This window comes from Melanerpes formicivorus, unplaced genomic scaffold (genome assembly GCF_026170545.1).
Source record: "Melanerpes formicivorus ecotype bairdi unplaced genomic scaffold, bMelFor1.0.p_v2 SCAF_14, whole genome shotgun sequence".
Lineage (NCBI taxonomy): Eukaryota > Metazoa > Chordata > Aves > Piciformes > Picidae > Melanerpes > Melanerpes formicivorus.
Window position 1 is genome coordinate 683,616 of NW_027142366.1, and position 20,157 is coordinate 703,772.

Sequence of the window (20,157 nt, forward strand, 5' to 3'; positions counted from 1 at the left end):
AGCTGCTTCTCTGGGCTCCAGCAACTTGAGAATCACAGAACTCAGGCCCAGACTGTTCCTGGTGGCTATGAAGAGCTCCTCCCAGACATGGGAACGCTCAACTCCGGTGCTCGCAGGTGTGGAGACGAACAGACTCCATCTGCTCTGGCTCCAGCTCGCCAGCTCCGTGCAGCCTTTGGGGAGGGGAAGTTTTGATGCTGGCTTCTAATGGCTTTAATTACATTTCACAGCTTGCTCTGTCACTCCTTCAGACTGAAAGAGAACTTTCTGTCGTGCAAAGTGGCAGAGAGGGTTTGATCAGCCGGGGTCTGGCAAGGGGCAGTGGCTCAGTGCAGCTGTGAGCAGCTGGGAAGGGCTGGGGACTCTGCTGCCCTGCACACCGCTGCAGGCAGATTGTTTTTAGCTGTAGAGTTAAAGCAGTGGAAGCAAGGACAAGCTTACTGGTGATCTTCATCAGGGAGCTGCTTTCCTCTTCATCTGTTGTATTATTTTACTTTTAGAAGAGTATCTAAAGCTCAGATGAGGAAAAGACCAAACAAACACCTGCCAGCATCTGCCACCTTGCCTGCTGCACTGTGCCCCCAGAGCAGGACAGGCAGGGGCAAGGAACCCTCTGACCTGTGCACCTGAGGAGTGCCACAGAGGAACCAGGAAACTGATCTGAGAAGCAATCTTAGGACACCACAGAACTGTTTGGGTGGGAAGAGACCTTTAAGATCATTGAGTCCAACATCAGCCCAACACCACCCTGGCCCCAGGTGCCATGGCCACAGGCTTCTTGCATGCCTCCAGGGATGGGGACCCCACCACCTCCCTGGGCAGCCTGTGCCAATCCCTGACCACTCCTGCAGCAAAGAAATTGTTCCTCATGTCCAACCTAAACCTCCCCTAGCACAATTCCAGGCCCTTTCCTCTCATTCCATCACCTGATAGTAGGGAGAAGAGACCAACCCCTATCTGCCTCTGCCCTCCTCTCAGGGAGCTGAGGGGAGCAATGAGGCCTCTCTTCAGTCTCCTTCAAACACCCCCAGCTCCCTCAGCTGCTCCTCCCCAGCCCTGTTCTCTAGTCCCTTCCCCAGCTTCAGTGCCCTCCTCTGGACCCCTCACTGTCCTGCTTAGCATGAGGGGCCCAAAACTGACCCCAGGGCTCAAGGTGTGGCCTCATCAGTGCCCAGCACAGGGGCAGGATCTCTTTCCTACTGCTGGTCCAGACCAGGCTGCTGTTGGCCTTCTGGGTAATGTGAGCACACTGCTGGCTCATCTTCAGCTGCTGTCAACCAACAGCCCCAGGGCCCCAGCTGCTGGGCAGCTTCCAGCCACCCTGCCCCAGGCCTGGCGTGCTCAGGGGGTTGCTGTGCTCCAAGCCTTGTTGAACCTCACACCACTCTCCTTGGCACATTGATCCAGCCTGGCCAGATCCCTTCATCTTTTGATTGTGGATACCCCAAGGTGAGGAACTCTTTCTGAAGGTGCAGCTCTTCAGCTCTTGCTTTACTGTTCGAGAGACACCTTGGACTTCTTACAGCAGGGCTGAGCTCCTGCTCTTACAGCACCATTGTAATTGGTTACACTTTTTATTACAAGGCAATACAGTGGCAAAGCTCCGAGCAGCAGGAGAGTGGTGCCAGCCAGCCCCCCTCCCTCCCCAGCTGCCCAGGGTACTGTTCTCAGCAGCAGTCCCAAGGAATGGTTTGGCTGTTAATCATCTGCCCCACGCTGGGCTGGACTCCAGGCTCACAGACGAGGAGGAGGATGAAGCCTCCACGAGGATGGAGCTGTCTGGAGTTCTTGGATTGTGCCTGATGCACAACCCTTGGGGCACACAGGTGCTGCAGGGACAGCACAAGCCTGTGTGTCTTTGTTCACCAGATGCTTCCAGGAGAGCCTCTTCCCCTGCAGACGGAGTCCTGGTTAGGATCCACGCTGCTGCTGAGCCACCTTGAACCGCATGGAGATGACGTCGCTGATCCCAGCCTCTATCTCATCGTTGGCCTCCACAGCCCCCACTCCTTTGGGGGACCCTGTCAGAATCAAGTCTCCTTCTTCCAGGGGGACTATCTCACTGATGTAGCTGATCAGATAAGGGATGGAGAAGATCATGGAGGAGGTCTCCCCTTCCTGCCTCAGCTTTCCATTCACCTTGAGCCAGATCTTCAGCTTGTGAGGGTCTGGGATCTTCTCCTTGGGCACAAAGTCGCTGACCGGGCACGACGAGCCGAAGCCCTTGGCCAGGGTCCAGGGCAGACCCTTGCTCTTGCACTCCTCCTGGGTGTCCCTGGCCGTCATGTCCAAGCAGAGGGCATAGCCTGCCACGTGCTCCATGGCAGCCTCCCGGGGCACCGCCTGCGCCCTCTTGCCGATCACCACTCCCAGCTCCACTTCGTGGTGCAGGTTGGAGCTGTAGTAGGGCCGGAGGATGGGCGAGCCCTCCCTCACGTAGGCCGAGGAAGGCTTGAGGAAGAAGAGCGGCTCGCGGGGCAGCGCGCTGCCCATCTCCTGGGCGTGCTCCGCGTAGTTGCGCCCCACGCAGACGATGTTCCTGCCCCACTCCCAGAAGCGAGACAGCGGCTTGGAGGTCGCCATAGCCGCGGCCGCGCTCCGGCGCTCCCGGCACAGACCGCGGCCGCCCTTGGGCCGTCCTTGCCGTGCCCGGCGCCGCCGCTCCGCCTCGGCCGCGGCAGCCAATCGCGGGGCGGCGGCTGGCGGGGGCGGGGCAGGCAGCGGGGGGGGCGCCGGGCTGGGCACCGCCCCTGCCGCGCGCCGGGGCCGGGGCCGCCTCCCGGGGCAGGGAGCAAAGGTGAGCGGGGGCCGGGCGCGGGGCTGCGGCGGGGCGCGGCGCCATGCGCGGCGGGGGCTGGCGGCGCCTCGGCACCGCCCTGCTGGCCGCGGGAGCCGGGGCCTGCTTCCGAGCCGGTACGGGGCCGGGCGGCAGGCGGCGGGCGGCAGGCGCCGGGACGCGCCCCGGGCAGGGCCCTCGGGCCGGGCAGCGCCTCCGCCGCGGCGGGCGGGGGGCGGGGGGCGGCGGGGCCGGGAGCTGCGCGGGGACCCACGGCAGCCAGCGCCGGGCACAGGGCTTGCGGTGCCCGGCCGCGACCGGCGGCGCTGTGCCCTCTGCGCACCCGCACCGGGCCCGCAGTGCGCTCCTGCAGCTGGCACCGGGGGCGGAGTGCTGTGCCCGCCGAGCAGCTGGCACCGGGGACCGGGCCTGGGATGCCCCCTGAGCAGCTGGCACCGGGGACCGGGCCTGGGATGCCCCCTGAGCAGCTGGCACCGGGGGCGGAGTGCTGTGCCCGCCGAGCAGCTGGCACCGGGGACCGGGCCTGCGATGCCCCCTGAGCAGCTGGCACCGGGGACCGGGCCTGCGATGCCCCATGAGCAGCTGGCACTGGGCATGCTGTGCCCCTTGCCCTGTACGGCTGGGCCCCGTGGGGGGCTGGGGGTTGCAGCCCCTGGGGCTGACGCTGGTTTCATTCTCTCCTGGTTCCCTGGCTCAGGGTGTGCCCAGGTTTGGAGCTGACTCACAGCCCCAAGTAGGTCAGGGCCTGCCGCTGCAGTCTGTCTGTCTGTCTGTCTGTGGCACTGTGTGTCCATCGCCCCTCCGAGAGCCTCCTGTGGCGCTGGGGCAGGGCTGGGCAGTGCTGGGCAGGGCTGGGGCAGTGCTGGGGCAGTGCTGGGGCAGCGCTGGGGCGGCACTGGGGCAGTGCTGGGGCCTTTGAAGTTCGCTGCCAGACCTGGCAGCTGCTGCTGTCTGGGGAGCACATCAGACCCAGCAGGCAGCAGCTCCTGAGGTCCCTGCAGACCTTCAGGGTCAGCCTTGGCGTGGCTCTGGTCAGCCTGGTTTGGTTGGAGGTGTCCCTGCTGACTGCAGGATGTTGGACAGGATGAGCTTTGAGGATCCCTTCCAACCTGCATCCCCAGGTTGCTGGGTGGGTGCCTGCCCTGCCCATGCTGGCTGTAAGCCTCTGCCAGCCTGTGCCAGTCTGGCAGCTTGACTCAGGACTGTTTCAGTTGGGAAGGAGCTCTAAGATCAAGTCTCTTGCTCAAGGGACTTGCTCTAGCTCGGGAGGCCAACTCCTGGGTGCTGTGTGAAGGCACAGACTTGCTGGGTCTCCAGAAAACTCTGCATGTGTTGTGTTCTGCCCCCAGGCGTGGCAGGGATGGTCTGGCTGCTGCCTTGGAGGCACAGCCACATCTGAAAGGGGCATTTTCCACCCTGTATGAGCTAGAGCAGACCAGAACACTGTGGGGAGCCTGTCTGAAGCAGCCCTTTGCTGAGGGGCTCTGCTTGTGAGCACTGCTGCTGCCTGGGGTCACACAGGAGCCTGCTCCCCTCCTCACCCCTCTGTGCTGATGTGGTGACACAAACCCTTCCCTCTGGGCAGCTCCTCCTGCACCAGCCTCCTGTCCCAGAGAGCTGAGGCCATGGTGCTCTGCTCTCCCCAGTGCTCCCTGCCCCAGCAGGGACTTGTTCCACAGCTGAGTGGCCATGGGGGCGCTGGGCAGGGATCCTGGAGCGGAGCTCTGCCTGTGAGAGCAGCCCTGGAAGGCTCTGCTGCTGGTGGGCTCGGGGCAGAGGTCGCCTGTGGCCTGGGCAGCTTCCTGCAGCAGGAGTGGGGTTGAGAACATCCCTCTGGCCAGAGTGTGTGTGGCTTGCTGGCTGAGCAGGCAGCTGGCAGGATGTGGGAGTTGAGGAGGAGCTGCTTGGTCCTGGCTGTTTCCTTGGTCCTGTCCTGGAGCCACACTTAGAGAACATTTCCTGTGGTGCAGCTTGGGGGTGTGTGGCCAGAGCTGTGAGTTACACGTGCAGAGGGCTGCAGGGAGCCTGGCCAGGGTCAGAAGTGGTTCATAAGGGGCAAGCACTTGCAGCTTGTCAGTAGTTCCTTTGCCTTGGAGGTAAGGTTGTGTTTTATTCTGCCTGTGGGCTTGGTTTCCCCCCCAGTTACCATCCAGCATGCAAAGGCACAGAGGGCACAGCAGCCAGGAGTGCTTTGTGTTAGTGAGCAGTTAGCAGGCACTTGGTGATGCATTTCCCCCTGCCAAGCAGTAGTGAGGAGATTGTTGTGCTTTACTCTGTTCCTGGAGGGCCTCTTCTGCTCCGGAGGAGCCCTCACCACGGCTGGATGCTTTCCTCTGTGCCGTGTGCCATCATCAAACACCCACTGCATGCCTACCCTGCTGTGCCCCGGGGCTTTCCCTGCAGCACAGTGCTCCACTCTGCTGCCATCTCCCCTTCTCAGCTCCTTCATAAGCAAGTGAGGTGCTGGAGGTGGAAGGGGAAGCAGTTCTGGATGGGCCAGTCGTAGCAGAGAGGCTTTGCAGCTCCATGCCCCAGTCCCAGCTGGGATCTGGGCTGGGCACTGCCTGTTGGTGTGTGGAGCTGCAGGCAGGCTGCCAGGGAGGCTGCAGGCAGGCTGTGAGGCCTCTGCTTTCTGGAGCAGGCTCTTATCAGGGGCAGGCAAATGTCTTGGGAGATTGGGGCAGGCTGATTAGGAGCGTGGTGACCTCTCCCTTTGGCAGTGCTGGAGGTGACTCAGCACCAAGGGCTGGAGCCTTAGGGACAGTCAGTGGTGCAAAGTGAGAGTGGCTGAGCTGGCACAGCTTAGGGCCAGGCAGTCAGCAGCAGTGGTGTGCAAGGGCCCTGGGGTGGAGCCCAGCTTGTTTACAGCTGGAGTCAGATTTGCTCCTTGGATCTGATTAAACATTGAACCCAAAGCAAACAGGGAGGCACTGCTGGGGCACCAAGGTGGCCTCTGAGCAAGAAACCTGCTGCTCGTGTGCCTGGTGCCTGGCCAGCCGGGGAGCTGAGCCTCTCTTCTGCCCAGGCAGCATGTCCCCAAGTCCCCAAGCAGACAGCAGTGCCGTGGCAGTGTGGCAGCGCCGTGGCAGTGTGGCAGTGCTGTGGCAGTGCTGGGGCAGTGCTGTGGCAGTGCTGTGGCAGTGCTGTGGCAGTGTGGCAGTGCTGAGGCAGTGCTGTGGCAGTGCTGGGGCAGTGCTGTGGCAGTGTGGCAGTGCTGTGGCAGTGCTGTGGCAGTGCTGTGGTAGTGTGGCAGTGCTGTGGCAGTGTGGCAGTGCTGTGGCAGTGCTGTGGCAGTGTGGCAGTGCTGGGGCAGTGCTGTGGCAGTGCTGTGGCAGTGTGGCAGTGCTGTGGCAGCGCTGTGGCAGTGTGGCAGTGCTGTGGCAGTGCTGTGGCAGTGCTGGGGCAGTGCTGGGGCAGTGCTGGGGCAGTGTGGCAGTGCTGTGGCAGTGCTGTGGCAGTGCTGGGGCAGTGCTGGGGCAGTGTGGCAGTGCTGTGGCAGTGCTGTGGCAGTGTGGCAGTGCTGTGGCAGCGCTGTGGCAGTGTGGCAGTGCTGTGGCAGTGCTGTGGCAGTGCTGTGGCAGTGCTGTGGCAGTGCTGGGGCAGTGCTGGGGCAGTGCTGGGGCAGTGTGGCAGTGCTGTGGCAGCGCTGTGGCAGTGTGGCAGCGCTGTGGCAGTGTGGCAGTGCTGTGGCAGTGCTGTGGCAGTGCTGTGGCAGTGTGGCAGTGCTGTGGCAGTGCTGTGGCAGTGCTGTGGCAGTGCTGTGGCAGTGCTGTAGTTCTCTTTGCTGTTGTTGTTCTTTTTATCCCCTTTTTCCCCTCTGGTGCTGTGAAGTGGCCTTTGGTGCCTGTTGCTGCAAAGTCCCAGGCTGACCTTTGTCCAGCTGTTCCCTTTCTGCTCTGCTTTCCTGCCCTGGAGATCCTCTCTCCAGCCGGGGTGCAGTGCTTGCCCTGCACCAGCACCCCTCAGTGAGCAGTGCCCAGGAGCCTCCCACACCGTGGGGCAGGTGCCACAGCCCCCGAGGCTTTGTCCTGCCGTGGCCTCTGCCTTCCTCTGCGGGCAGGAGTCCGGGCTGTCCAGACCCTTGCTTGTCCGGGGCCGCGGGCCGAGGGAGCTGCTGTGCTCTGTCCCACTCGGTCCCCCTCGGGCTGCCCCCAGGTCCTGGACAGCTCCCAGCGCTCTTCCTGCACACGGAGCACGAGCAGCGGAGGGCGCACACGGTGCTGCAAGCCGACATGAAGGTGGAGCTGCTGCCAGCCCTCACCGACAACTACATGTACCTGCTGATCGATGAGGAGAGCAGGGAGGCTGCCATCGTGGACCCTGTGCAGCCCCAGAAGGTAAAGCTGTCTGCTGCTGGGGTGCCACAGCCACAGGAGAGCTACTGACAGCTGAGTGGGGTGTGGGGGAGCCAGGACACGCAGGCTCCATGCCTGTGGCCAAGCACAGGTAGGGCCAGGCCTTCACAGGCAGTCTGCTGCTGGGCTCAGGGAACTGCTCCCTGCCCATCAGTGCTTTTGGTTCTGCCCTTGGTTTGCTGTGGGGCAGGAAAGGAGATGGGGCTGAGGGCTGAGACCTCACAGTCTGAGCTGTCACGGAGCTCAGAAGGGGCTGAGCTGTCTGCAGAGCTGCTGGGGTGGCTTCCAAACCCTGGGGCAGTTGTGTCCAGGCTCCAGCAGGCCTGGATGTGCTCTGAGCTGTGCTGCTGTTGCTGTGCCCTGTGCCTGCAGGTTTTGGATGCAGTCAAGAAGCACGGCGTGAAGCTGACCACTGTCCTCACCACCCATCACCACTGGTAACTGCCTGCTGGAGCGGGGCCCTCTGCACAGACGCCAGCAGGGGAGGGCTGGTGCTCCTCTGGAGCAAGTTGGTCTTCTCTGAGCAGGAGCTTAAGTGTCAGAGCTCAGGGAGCTCTTGCCAAGCCAGCCCTTGAGCTGGTGTGACCAGATGGGTGTTTAGGCCACCAGCTCTGTCTGCCAGCACCTGGAGCCTTTAAAGCTCTGAGATCTTCCAGGGGGCAGTGGAACAGCTGGGTGAGAAGGTAGCTGTGAGGCATGGGAGGGAGCCCCTCGCTCTGAGGCGTCAGGGCACGCCTGGGAGGTGTGCTGCTCACGTGAGGGCTGCACCTCTGTGCCAGATCAGCTCTGCCAGGGGGGTGAGGCTGAATGTTTTGCTGAACCTGAGTAACCTCAGGCCAGAGTGGAGCCACCTCTGGCTGCAGAGCCAGCTGTGAGCTGGCAGGACCAGCACCATGAGTGGATGCTGAGCTGTTGGGAGTGTGCCTGCTCCATGCTGAAGTCTCTCTCCAGTTACCCCATGCTCTTCCTGCCCCAGGTACTGGCTGTGAGCCCCTGAGGCTGCTGCTTCCCAGCCAGGTGAGAGCTTTTTGGGAGGTTGTTCTCCCCTCCCGCTGCCCTGGAGCAGTGAGAGTCGTGGCCTTATTTCAGGTGGGGAAGACCTTTCGGGCTGTCAAATCCAGCCACTGCCTACCTGGTGCTGAGCCACATCCCTCAGCACCATGGCTCTGCATCTTCTAAACACCTCCAGGGGTGGGGATCCACGCACCTCCCTTTGGCATGAGGAGAGGAGAGCTGAGCAGAAGTGGTCACCAGGAGGTCACCACTGCAGAAGGAGGCTTGCCTCCATCCCTGAGCCGTCTCTGTGCCCCGCAGGGACCACGCAGGAGGGAACGAGAAGCTGGCGAAGCTGGAGGCAGGGCTGCGGGTGTACGGAGGGGACAGCAGGGTGGGGGCACTGACACAGAAGGTGTCCCACCTCACCTCACTCAAGGTAAAGGCAGGGAGCTGCAGGGCTGGCCTCACTGGTGGCACAGCTCCAGAGCTGCCCTGAGTTAATGCTGTGCTCTCAGCTCTCACCCAACCCCTCTGGGACGCGGCTGCCAGCTGAAGCAGAGCTTCCTCCCTTCCCAGCCCCGTGGCCCACAGCCCTCTGCTTGTCTTGGCTGCTGGTGCTTTGCTGGTGGGAACACTGGCAGGGCTCAGGTGTGGGGCCTGCTGGGTGTCCTTGTGCTCTCTGACAGCTGCTGTGACTGGGGTGCTCAGCACCCATGTGTGCAGGACAGGGCCTGTGCTCTGCCTGGAGCTTGGCTAGCGCTGGACAGCTGCAAGCGGCGCTCTGAGCCAAGGCTGGCTGCAGGGTGAGGAGGAGCTGGGGCGGCCCTAGCTGCCTGCAGTGCTGTCCCAGAGCTCTAGCAGCAAGCCTTGCTGCATCCCAGCTGCTTGTGTGCAGATGAGCTCTCAAAGCTGCAGCCTGCCCTGGGAGTCACTTGCTGGCCTTGCAGTGCACCTTTGGTGGGGCTGCTGTGGGGGCAGGGGAAGGTGTGCAGGTCAGGCCTGGGTGGGAGAACCTCCCCTGGGCCTCCTGAATGTGTTTCATCCTTCCCTTTTGGTGAGCCTCATCCTCTGCTTCCCTTCAGCTTCATTTGGATGCTGTTGTTTGGAGCTTTTCCCCCTTGACTAAGTGTGTTTGGAGTTTCTGTGCTGCTCTGGGTCTGTTTGCTCTGCTGCCAGCCAGGCCCTGGGTCACTGCTCCTGTAGATGGAAGACTCTGGCAGTTCTGTCACAACACCTGCTGGGAGGAAGCAGCTCCCTTCCAAGTCCCTGCCATAAGGCCTCTCCTGCTGGAGCCTCCCAGGAGCAGAGCTGATGTTTCCTGCCAGCTGTGTGAGGCTTTGCCTGGGGGACCTGCAGGCTCGGCCCTGATTCTTTTCTGTCACTGCAAGCAAAGAGCAGCTTCAGCTCCAGCCTTCTGCCTTCTTCCCAGGTGGGCTCCCTCCATGTGAAATGCCTCAGCACGCCGTGTCACACATCTGGGCACATCTGCTACTATGTGACTAAGCCAAATAGCTCTGAGCCTCCTGCAGTGTTCACAGGTGAGGGCTCGGAGGCTGCGCCGCCGCCCGGCCGCGTGGCGAGGAGCTGAGCTCCCCTCGGCCTCTGCCTCTGCCTGGGGCATGCAGAGAGCTGTGGCAGCTGGAAAAGCCTCTGAGCTCACCCAGGCCAGCAGCAGCCCAGCACCACCCAGCTCTTGGTTGGCTGCCTCCAAACCCTGTTGGTGTTCCATGCTCTGTAACAAAGCTGAGAGGACGCTGAGGAAAGAGGGGAGTGAGGGGGGGCTGCTGCTGCTCCTCTGGTGGGCAGCTCCTGGATCCTCTTTTGGAGAGGACTGCAGGCAGTCTCCCCAGGCTCTCTTCCCTCTGCTGGGCATTCTCCAGAGCTTGCAGCCACTGCTGCATGGAGGAAGGAACAGCTTGAGCAAGGGGGAGCAGAGCAGAGGGAACTCATCTTGGTGCATCCTCATAGCAAGGAGGAAGCTCCTTGACCACTCCAGAGAGGACAAGAGGGGACAGCAATGGCAGGACTGAGGCCTCAGGACCCTGTGCTCCTGCTTTGGGGTGAGCCCCCTTGCCTGCTCCTGACACCATGTCCATGTCTCCCTGCAGGGGACACCCTGTTTGTGGCTGGCTGTGGGAAGTTCTTCGAGGGGACCCCAGAGGAGATGTACAGAGCTCTGATTGAGGTCCTGGGCAGCCTGGACCCCCGGACGGTATGGACCTGCCCTTGCTGTGGGCACCAGCAGGCAGAGCCTGCCCTGCCCTGCCCTGCTCCTCCAGAGAGCCTCTCCCAGCTGCTGAAGCAGTGGCTCCCTGCCTCAGGAGTGACCTTTGCTGACTAGCTGGGGACGTCCCCAGGATGTTGGTGCTTTGTGGGCAGCCAGCAGCTGCTGCTGTTGAAACAGCAGCTGGAGAGGGGGTGCCTGAGCTCATCCCCAGCCTTGCCACTCAGCTGGCAGCTCCTGGCACCACTCCTGGCACCACTCCTGGGCCTGTCTCCAGTGGAGGCTGTTGTGTGTTCTGGAGGGTGCTCTGCTGTGCCTGCTCTACCATAAGACTGCTGGTGCTGCCTTGCTCTCCACCTCTGTCCCACCAGCTCCCTGGTGTCACTCCTCCCCTCTCTCCCCAGAGGGTTTACTGTGGCCATGAGTACACCATCAACAACCTCAAGTTCGCTCGGCACGTGGAGCCCCAGAACGCTGCTGTCCAGGAGAAGCTTGCTTGGGCCAAGGTAAGCTGGAACCCCCTCCCCAGACCTGCTGCTCTCATGCAGGCACAGCCTCCCTCCAGAGGCAGAGGAGAGAAGACAATGCTGGGGAGACAGAGGCTGAGAGCCCCTTCTGTAAGCTGTGCTTGCAGAGGAGCATTGTGCTGGGGAGCAGGTTGCTTGGGGCCCAGGGCAGCTGCATTGCTGTCAGGTGGAGGTGCAGCCCTGCTTCAGAACTTCCTGGTGTACTAACAGGCTGGTGTCCAAGCCTGTCAGGGAGGGTCAGCTCCATCCCAGGTGTCTCTGTGTGTTCCTCAGTGCTTGTCTGTCCAGCTCTGCCTGGCCCTGGCCTGAGGAGCAGCAGGGCCTCTTGTGACAGGACCAGTGGGGATGGTTTAAACTGATAGAGGGAGACCCAAAGTGGAGAGAAGGAAGAGACATTTTACACTGAGGGTGGTGAGACTGACCCAGCTTGCTCAGAGATGCCTCAGCCCAGGTCAGGCTGTCTGGGGCTGTGAGCAGCCTGCTGTGGTTGGGGCTGTCCCTGCTGGCTGCAGGGGCTGGACTGGAGGACTTTAAAGGCCCTTTGCCACCCAGCCCAGTCTGGGATGCTGTGGTTCTCAGGCAGCTGGATGCAGCAGCAGCCAGCCCTGCATGGTTGGTGTCCAGGCTGCTCTGTGTTCACCAGAAGATGCCTCACTGAGCAGAGCCCTCTCTGTCCCAGGCCAAGTATGACAGCGGGGAGCCGACCATCCCCTCCACCATCGCAGAGGAGTTTACCTACAACCCCTTCATGAGAGTGAGGTACGGGGCAGGCCTGGCTGCTGTGGTGCTCCTGCTGGGGGGGATGTGGGAGATCTCCACAGTGCCTTGCACTGCCCTGGTTTGATGCTCTCAGGAGCCTCCTTCAGACACCCTCTCCATCCTGGCAGGAGCTTGCTGCCCTGAGCTCCCCTGGCTCAGGAGGAGCTCTGCTGTGCTGTTTAAGGTCCTTCACCGAGCAGGATGTGGCAGATGGGCTCAGCAGAAGCTGCTGTGCCAGAAGCATTCCAGCCAAGGTCGCTGATAAGGCAGTGCCAGGGCCTTTGGTCCTGAAGTGCCACATTGCCCCTCGGTGCAGGCTGGAGGTGGCAGCAGCCCTGAGCTGTGTTCCCTTGCGGCAGGGAGAAGACAGTGCAGGAGCACGCGGGGGAGAGCGACCCCGTGCGGACCATGGGAGCCATCCGCAAGGAGAAGGACAACTTCCGAGTGCCCAAGGACTGAGCCTGGCTCCCTCTCCTGCCCCCCAGCTCCCCTCAGCCTCCTCAGATGTCTTGGCAGTCCAACCTCCTGTCCTGGCCGAGGCAGTTCAGTCCCCTTTAGGTTTTGGTGTTCATGCAGGATAAATCCCAAAGCACTTTGCCCTCCTGGAGCTCCCCCCAGCACATTTGTGTTCTGATGAAGTGTTCATCCCCCTGCTGCTGGCTCCCCAGCTGGCAGTGCAGCTGCTCACAGGGGTTGGGCTCAGGGGCTGGGTTGGGGAAGGGGCTAGGGAGAAGCTCCTCTTGCTGCAGTGGGAGCCAGATGTGAAGGCAGGTGGTGGGGCTGGGCTGATGTGTTCCTGCAGCTGCATCTCCAGCTGAGGCTTTGGCTTCTCCAGGCTGCTGCCTGGGTCTGTCCCTCCTGGCTCCACTCCCAGCAGCTCTCAGTGGCAGAGCCACGCTGCCACCACCAGCCCAGGGCTGGCTTTGTGCAATATGCAGAGTGGTCTGGCTCTGGGAGCAGCACATGGGAGCTGCTCAGCTTTGCTCTGCTCTCCAGCTCCTGGGCTGCAGAGACTCCTCCAGGCAGCACTGCTGGCTTGGAGGCCACCCTGCTGCTCACCCCTCCTGCTCTTCACTGCAGCCTGCCTGCATGGACCTGCTCCTTGCTCCTCAGGGTCACCTCTGTGCTACTGGGATCAGTGCCACCCAGATGGAGAAGACCTTTGCTGCTTCAGACCCCCAGGAAGAGCTTCCCTGCTGCCTCACTGCATGAGACCCCCCAGCAGATGCCTCACTGCCCATAGCTGCTTGGTACCTTGCTGTCATGTGGCAAAGGAGCATTTCTTAGCTGCCCTGGTGAGCACTGGCAGGAGCTGGGCTGGCTCTGGGAGCCTCAGCTCATGGGCCTGACCTACAGCAGCTGCTGGGGTTCACCACCCCCCCTGCAGCCTGCTCCAGAGAGGCCACAGAGGTGACATGACCTACAGTACAGAGTACACAGGGTTGGACTTGGTGATCCTAAAGGTCTCTGCTGACCAAACTGATCCTGTGGTGAGGGTGGCCACAGACTGACAGGGCAGGGCTCAGATCATTGCACTGGAGATCAGGAGCAGTCTCTGCTGCAGGAGTGGTCAGGCACTGGAGCAGGCTGCCTGGGGGTGGAGGAGTCCCCGTCCCTGGAGGTATTGGAATGTGTGCACGTGGCACTTTGGGCCATGGTGTGATGGCCATGGTGTGTGGGGTTGATGCTTGGAGGTCTGTCCCAGGTGCAGGAGTTTCTGGTTCTGGGTAAGTAGCAGCAGGATGCAGCCTGGCAGCTCCTGAGTGCCCTGCTGGGGCTTTGCTGTGCCACCCCTGTGTGATGGCAGTGGGGAGCAGGCTGTGGCTTGGCTCCAGGCCTTGGCTGGTTGGAGAAAGCCAATTTTCTGTAGCTTGGGAAGAAAAGTGGTACCTGGAGCCCCCCTGCCCCCTCTGCTTCAGTGCTGTGCTGCTTCAAGGCGCTTGGCTCTCTGGCAAGGGAGCCAGAAGTGAGACCTGCAGAGCCAGGGGGGTGGGGGGAGAGGAGGGGGCTGTGTCTCACAAGATTCTTTGTCTCCTTAAAGATGTCTTTGTCTCCTCATGTGCTTCCTGTGGTTATTCACTGCCAGGGGCTGAAGGCAACCAGCTGGAAGGGGCTGCCTGATCCTGGGAAGGAGTGGGTGGCACTGGGGTCCCTCGGGGGCTCTGCTCCAGTTCTCTTTCCCTTTTGAAGAGGGTCAGAGACTGTGCAGCGCTTGGCTCCTCCTGGCAGCTGCTCACAAGTGGCACTTAGGGCACCATGGGCAGCCCTGAAATGAAGCTGGGAAGGGAGCTGTGGCATGGCCCTGCTTATGCCCCACACCTTTGGTGCTCTGGGGGCTTGCATGGCTTGGGAGCTGTCCCTGGAGTTCTGCCCCTCCCAGCATCTCCCTCCCAGGGCCAGGACTTGTCTGTGCCATCTTGTGTCACCACACCGAGTGTCACTTCAGGAGTGAGCCCCCCCGGATTGCTGGGGCAGCTCTGGAGTCCTCAGCACAGACAGGGACCTGCTGGAGCAGGGCCAGAGGAGGCTACAGCAGAGCTGGCAGGGCTGGGAGCCCTCTGCTGTGAGGCCAGGCTGAGAGTTGGGGTTGTACAGCCTGGAGAAGAGAAGGCTCCAGGACACCTCTGGTGGCCTTGTAGTGCTTCAGGGGGCAGGAAGAGAGCTGGGGACAGAGTTTTGAGCAGGGCCTGTGGTGGCAGAGCAAGGGGGGAAGGTTTGAGGTAAAAGAGGGAGGTTGAAACTGTTTGGCATTGAGGGTGGTGAGAGCCTGACCCCTGGTGCCCAGAGGCGGGTGGGAGCTGCCCCATGCCTGGCACCGTCCCAGGCCAGGCTGTGTGGGGCTGTGAGCAGCCTGCTGGGGCTGGGGCTGGGGCTGACCCTGCAGGGGGCTGCGCTGGAGGAGCTTCCAAGGCCCCTTCCCACCTGAGCCAGCCTGGGGCTCTGTGAAGCTCAGCGCTGGGAGCTGTCCCCAGCCTGCGGCCCCCGCAGTGCCGCAGCCGCTGCTCCCCCTGCCTGCAGCCGCGGGGCCGGGCGGCAGCCGTGCGTGGGGTACCCCCCAGCCCCGCCGCGGGGCCCTGCGGGCGCTCTGCCCGCCCCACGCAGCGTGACCCGCCCGCGCTGCACCGACGGGGGCGGGACGCGACCGCCCGCTGCGGGGAGGGGCCGCGCCGGGGCCGCCCGCAGGTAGCGAGCGCCGCGTCGCGCGTGGGCTCCGCCGAGGGTCCCGCTGCCGGGGGCGACACCCGGGGGGACACCGCACAGCCGCCTGTGTCCCGCCCGCCCCTCCTCACAGCGCTTTGCTGACGCGGGGCTGCACCTCCTCCCACCCCCACTCGTGTTCGTGTGCAGCGCCGGTGGAGGACCATGAAGGTGAAGGTGATTTCTGTCCTGGAGGACAACTACATGTACCTGGTCATCGAGGAGAGCACCCGGGATGCCATCGCGGTGGACGCCGCTGTCCCCAAAAGGGTGAGAGACGTTTCGTCCCCTCCCCCAGTGGTCCCAGCCCCACCACGTCCCCAGTGGGCTGCAGGCGCCCACTCAGGGCAGTGCCCGCGGTGGTGGCCCCAGGCTGGGCTAGCCTGTGGGGGCTTGGCGTGCAGGGGGTGCATCCGCGGGGGCGTGGAGCACCCCCCAGGGGGTGACCGCCGTGCAGGACCCTCACTCTTGCCCACCCCTGGGTCGTGGGGGGGTTTCTTTGTCACCTTCTTTGTCACCTCCCAGCCCTCCCCAGCCGCAGCTGGGAGCTGTGCAGACCCCAGCCCGGGGCTGTGCCTCCCGCGGGGTGCCCCAGCCTATGCCTGTGCCGCTGGAGGCAGCCCCTGGCGTCAGCCCGCACCCCTCTGACGCCTGCGGACCCCCTGCCTGGCGACCCTCCTGTGCCACCCTCGCGGCTTGGTTTGTCCCCGGCTGGGACGGTTCCGGGGAGCGTCACCGGCAGCGGTCGGTGCTGCCACGGGTCGGCAGTTGGCATTAAAAGCCTCCTGGCAGCGCAGCCCCGGGGTTGGCAGCCCCCCCGGGCCCCTGGCTGTAGCCAGGGTGAGTGGCACAGCCGCTGTCCCCCTGCTGCGCCGGTGCCCCCGTGCCCAGCCCGTGCCCTGTCCCTGTGCTAAAGCCGTGGCCGTAAAGCCACCGTCCCTGGGGAGGAGGCTGGGCACGGGCTGAGCCTTCATCCCACCCTCATCCTCCCATCTCTCAGAGGGCTGGGGAGGGACTGCTCAGAGGGGGCTGTGGGGGCAGGACGAGCGGCAGTGGTTTGGACCTGGAGCAGGGCAGGCTGAGGAGGGACCCGAGGAGGAAGTTCTGCGCTGTGAGGCTGCGAGACCCTGGCACAGGCTGCCCAGGGAGGTGGCTGAGGCTCCCTGCCTGGAACCGCTCCAGGCTCAGCCTGGCTGTGTCCCTGCGCAGCCTGCTCCGGCGGGAGCTGTCCCTGCGCCTGCGGGGGGCTGGACAGGATGACCCTGGGGGGTCCCTTCCCACCCGATGCCATCTGAGACTCTGTGCTTCTGCTCTGCCGGAGCCCTGCCTGCAGAGCGCTGCCCACAGGGCACATCCTGCCCCGGGAGGGGCACGGTGGGCACTGGCTGCTGCCAGCTGCGCTGTGGGGGCCGTGGCACGTGTGCCACCTCCCCTCTGTTCACTTCCTTCTGCTCTGGGTCCTTTCCAGCTGCTGGAAATCATCAGGAAGGAGGACGTGGTGCTCAGAGCCATCCTCACCACCCACCACCACTGGTAAGGGCCACCAGGGTGAGCCGGGCGCCCAGGCTGGCCATGCCCAGAGTGGAGCTGGGCATCCATTGCCTCCTCTGCCGCTGCAGGGACCACGCGAGGGGCAACGAGGAGCTGGCGAGGCTCTGCCCCGGGCTGCAGGTGTACGGCGCCGACGAGCGGATCGGGGCCCTCACGCACAGGGTGGCACACGGCCAGGAGCTGACGGTGCGTGGCTGGAGGGCCAGGCAGCGCCAGGGCAGTGCCAGGGCAGCGCCAGGGCAGCGCCAGGGCAGCACGCAGGGACTTGGTCCCACACGGGGCAGCTGTGGCCAGCAGGGCGCTGGGCTGGTGCAGAGCAGAGCTGGGTGATGGAGCAGAGCCAGCGGGGTGGGTGCAGATGGGGCTGTGCTTGGGCACCCTGAGCCACGGGGTGGGTGCAGATGGGGCTGTGCTTGGGCACCCTGAGCCACGGGGTGGGTGCAGATGGGGCTGTGCTTGGGCACCCTGAGCCGTGGGGTGGGTGCAGATGGGGCTGTGCTTGGGCACCCTGAGCCGCGGGGTGGGTGCAGATGGGGCTGTGCTTGGGCACCCTGAGCTGTGGGGTGGGTGCAGATGGGGCTGTGCTTGGGCACCCTGAGCCACGGGGTGGGTGCAGATGGGGCTGTGCTTGGGCACCCTGAGCCGTGGGGTGGGTGCAGATGGGGCTGTGCTTGGGCACCCTGAGCCGTGGGGTGGGTGCAGATGGGGCTGTGCTTGGGCACCCTGAGCCGTGGGGTGGGTGCAGATGGGGCTGTGCTTGGGCACCCTGAGCCGTGGGGTGGGTGCAGATGGGGCTCTGCTTGTAGCTGTTGGCTGCAGCCCAGAAGGGTTTCAAAGGTCTCTCCCCCCGCGGTGTGTTCTGTGACCCTGCGGCGCTGTGGGTGCAGGGCTGGGATGAGCACTGGGGTGGAGCAGAATCCTCATCCCATGCCCAGCCAATTCGGGACTGTGCTGGGGACCCAACCCTCTCCCGGGGCCCTGCTGCTGAGCACCGCTGGAGCAGATGCTTGCAGGCTGGGACCCCCCCTTGGGGCGGGCTGGGACCTCCCCTTGGGGCGTGCTGGGACCTCCCCTTGGGGCGTGCTGGGACCCCCCCTTGGGGCGGGCTGGGTCCCCAGCCAGGGTCTGATCCTCTCTGCCCGCAGTTTGGGGCCATCCGGGTGCGGTGCCTCTTCACCCCCTGCCACACCTCGGGCCACATGTGCTACTTCGTGTGGGAGGATGGCTGCCCAGACCCCCCAGCGCTCTTCTCAGGTACCAGCTGCCGGCGGCACCGCGGGCACCGGGCACGGTGCTGCCTCTCCCTGCCGCGCCTGGCAGAGCACATCCGGCCCCGGGAGCCTCCTGCCCCCGAGAGGGGGCCTAGGGGTGCCCAGTGCCTTCCCCCACAGGTGACACCCTGTTCGTGGGAGGCTGTGGGAAGTTCTTTGAGGGGACAGCTGAGCAGATGTACACCAACCTCACCCAGACCCTGGGGACGCTGCCAAAGGAGACGGTGAGTCGCCTGCCCCCCAGGGAAGGGACCCCAGCCTCAGCAGAGGTGCCCAGGCTGGCACCACTCGGGGGGGGGGGAACAGCACCTATCCTGGACAGGTGAGGCCCAGCACGTGCGTGGTGCTGAGTCCCTTCCTGCTGCTGTTGCAGAAAGTGTTCTGCGGCCACGAATGCACCGTCCGGAACCTCAAGTTCGCCTTGAAAGTGGAACCTGAGAACGAGATGGTGAAGAAGAAGCTGGCCTGGGCCAAGGTCGGTGGCTGTGGCCCTGCTGGGGTGGGGGCAGAGGGGGTGCTGGGCATCAGCAGGGGTTTGGATGGCTCTGGTTCCTTGGCAGCAGCGGGACGAGGAGGACCTGCCCACGGTGCCCTCCACGCTGCAGGAGGAGTTCCTCTACAACCCCTTCCTGCGCGTCACGTAAGCTCCCCCGTCCCCCCAGCACCTTCTCTGTCCCCCCAGGATCTCCTCCCTCCCCCCAGCATCTCCTCCGTCCCCCCAGGATCTCCTCCCTCCCCCCAGCACCTTCTCTGTCCCCCCAGGATCTCCTCCCTCCCCCCAGCATCTCCTCCCTCCCCCCAGCATCTCCTTCCTCCCCCCAGGATCTCCTCCCTCCCCTCAGCATCTCCTCCCTCCCCTCAGCATCTCCTCTCTCCCCCCAGCATCTCTCCCCCCAGAACCTTCTCTCTCCCCCCAGCATCTCCTCCCTCCCCCCAGCACCTCCTCTCTTCCCAGCGGGGAGGGGTCCCCATCCCCCCCCTTGTGCAGCAGCAGAGTCGCTCTCCTGGCAGGGAGGAGGCCTTGCAGCAGTTCACAGGCAGGACAGACCCCGTGGAGGTGCTGAGGATCCTCCGCACCGAGAAGGATAACTTCAAGAAGCCGAAGGAGCAGCCGCACCCCCAGGCCGTGCTCGCCTTCGACTGGGGACTTTTCAGCCCCTTCCTGGAGCAGAAGTGAAGCTCAGCCCTGGGGCAGGGGCTCCCAGCGCCCACCGTGGTGGGGGCTTCCTGCTGGCTGTCTGCACCCAGCTCTGCTGCCCTCCTGGAACGTGGTTTGTGTCCCTGAGCTGCCGCTGCCGAGGCTGCTCCGCTTGGCTCCCCGCTGCCGGCCGCCCGGGGCCGCCGGAGCTGCGCCGAGCCCCCCGGCCCCGGGGAGCGGAGCTTGGGAGCGCTCTCAGCCAGCAGCCAGGGGCCCTGTGTCGCTGCGCTGCAGCTGCTGGGGGGCTGCGGAGAGAGGACCACCCGCTGGTGCTGCTCAGGCTGGAGGTGCAGCCCCTGCGAGCCAGGGGAGGGCGTGGAACCGGAGGGGACACTTGGTGACCATGGTGCTGTACCCCTTGGCTGTGCTGGGAGACCCTCCTGGTGCTGCCTGCAGCTCTCCTGCTGCCCCTCAGCCCTCTGCAGGCCAAGGGGCAGTGGGGAGGGCACTGGTGCTCAGCAGTGGGGGCCGGGTGGCTTTGCTCTGCAGGGAGCTGTGGCAGCCCTGCTGGCTCCCAGGAGTCAGCCAAGCCCCTGGACCATGCCAGGCAGGTTGAGGCTCTGTCTGTGCAGACCATCAGGATCAGGCCCAGGGCAGCCTGCTCCAGCTGGAGATGTCCCTGCTGCCTGCATGGGGGGCACAGGATGACCTTGGAGGCTCCCTTCCAACCTGGTGCAGTCTGTGAATCTTGTGGCTGCCCCTGGAGGTGCTGAAGGCCAGGCTGGATGAGGCCTTGGGCAGCCTGCTGGTGGGAGGGGTCCCTGCCCAGGGCAGGGGGCTGGGGCTGGAGGAGCTTTGAGCTCCCTTCCAACCCAAACAGGAGCCAAAAGGTAGAGCCCCAGGTGCTGATCTACAGCTGGGGTAGCCTGGGGGCTCTGTGCTTCCTGGGGGCTCTGTGCTTCCTGGGGGGCTCTGTGCATCCTGGGGGCTCTGCATCCTGGGGGGCTCTGCATCCTGGGGGCTCTGTGCATCCTGGGGGCTCTGCATCCTGGGGGCTCTGTGCATCCTGGGGGCTCTCTGCATCCTGGGGGGCTCTGTGCTTCCTGGGGGGCTGTCTGCATCCTGGGGGCTCTGTGCATCCTGGGGGGCTCTGTGCATCCTGGGGGGCTCTGTGCTTCCTGGGGGGCTCTCTGCATCCTGGCTTGCTCTGCAAGCTCTCAGCAGAACCTCTCTGCTTCCTTTGCACTGAGGTAGTTATGGCCTCAGCACTGGGCTGGCTCTCCCTGGCACTGGGCTGGCTCTCTTGGCACTGGGCTGGCACTCCCTGGCACTGGGCTGGCT

At 64.0% G+C, this 20,157-nt stretch overlaps 3 protein-coding genes across 4 annotated transcripts; 2 read left to right on the forward strand and 1 right to left on the reverse strand.

Moving 5' to 3' along the window:
• Positions 1-1,555: 1,555 nt before the first annotated feature.
• On the reverse strand, positions 1,556-2,638 carry LOC137445087 (oxaloacetate tautomerase FAHD1, mitochondrial-like). Its single transcript, XM_068146511.1, has one exon. The coding sequence runs from the start codon at positions 2,581-2,583 to the stop codon at positions 1,912-1,914; it is 672 nt and encodes a 223-aa protein (XP_068002612.1). The 5' UTR covers positions 2,584-2,638; the 3' UTR covers positions 1,556-1,911.
• A 92-nt stretch (positions 2,639-2,730) lies between these two features.
• Positions 2,731-13,716, forward strand: LOC137445083 (hydroxyacylglutathione hydrolase, mitochondrial). Of its 2 annotated transcripts, none has more exons than XM_068146505.1 (9): positions 2,731-2,797; positions 6,953-7,134; positions 7,525-7,589; positions 8,467-8,584; positions 9,578-9,686; positions 10,257-10,360; positions 10,777-10,878; positions 11,579-11,658; positions 12,018-13,716. In XM_068146505.1, the coding sequence occupies exons 2-9, from the start codon at positions 7,030-7,032 to the stop codon at positions 12,115-12,117; spliced, it is 783 nt and encodes a 260-aa protein (XP_068002606.1). In that variant the 5' UTR covers positions 2,731-2,797; positions 6,953-7,029; the 3' UTR covers positions 12,118-13,716. The 2 variants fall into 2 exon arrangements, with proteins under 2 accessions (XP_068002606.1, XP_068002605.1); XM_068146504.1 differs by lacking the exon at positions 2,731-2,797 and adding an exon at positions 2,823-2,913.
• Positions 13,717-14,824: 1,108 nt separating this feature from the next.
• Positions 14,825-19,897, forward strand: LOC137445093 (hydroxyacylglutathione hydrolase-like protein). The gene is made up of 8 exons (XM_068146516.1): positions 14,825-15,126; positions 16,325-16,389; positions 16,476-16,593; positions 17,553-17,661; positions 17,799-17,902; positions 18,052-18,153; positions 18,239-18,318; positions 18,690-19,897. Exons 1-8 carry the CDS (start codon positions 15,022-15,024, stop codon positions 18,853-18,855), a joined length of 849 nt encoding a protein of 282 aa, XP_068002617.1. The 5' UTR covers positions 14,825-15,021; the 3' UTR covers positions 18,856-19,897.
• Positions 19,898-20,157: the final 260 nt, after the last annotated feature.

Excerpts from the sequence above, each read along its gene's own strand:
- LOC137445087 (XM_068146511.1), bottom strand. The coding sequence starts at position 2,583 with ATGGCGACCTCCAAGCCGCTGTCTCGCTTCTGGGAGTGGGGCAGGAAC.
- LOC137445083 (XM_068146504.1), top strand. The coding sequence starts at position 2,841 with ATGCGCGGCGGGGGCTGGCGGCGCCTCGGCACCGCCCTGCTGGCCGCG. Across the intron at positions 9,687-10,256 it reads GCCTCCTGCAGTGTTCACAG|GGGACACCCTGTTTGTGGCT; the intron begins GTGAGGGCTCGG and ends GTCTCCCTGCAG. Across the intron at positions 10,879-11,578 it reads AGAAGCTTGCTTGGGCCAAG|GCCAAGTATGACAGCGGGGA; the intron begins GTAAGCTGGAAC and ends TCTCTGTCCCAG.
- LOC137445093 (XM_068146516.1), top strand. The coding sequence starts at position 15,022 with ATGAAGGTGAAGGTGATTTCTGTCCTGGAGGACAACTACATGTACCTG. Across the intron at positions 16,390-16,475 it reads CTCACCACCCACCACCACTG|GGACCACGCGAGGGGCAACG; the intron begins GTAAGGGCCACC and ends CTGCCGCTGCAG. Across the intron at positions 17,903-18,051 it reads GGACGCTGCCAAAGGAGACG|AAAGTGTTCTGCGGCCACGA; the intron begins GTGAGTCGCCTG and ends CTGCTGTTGCAG.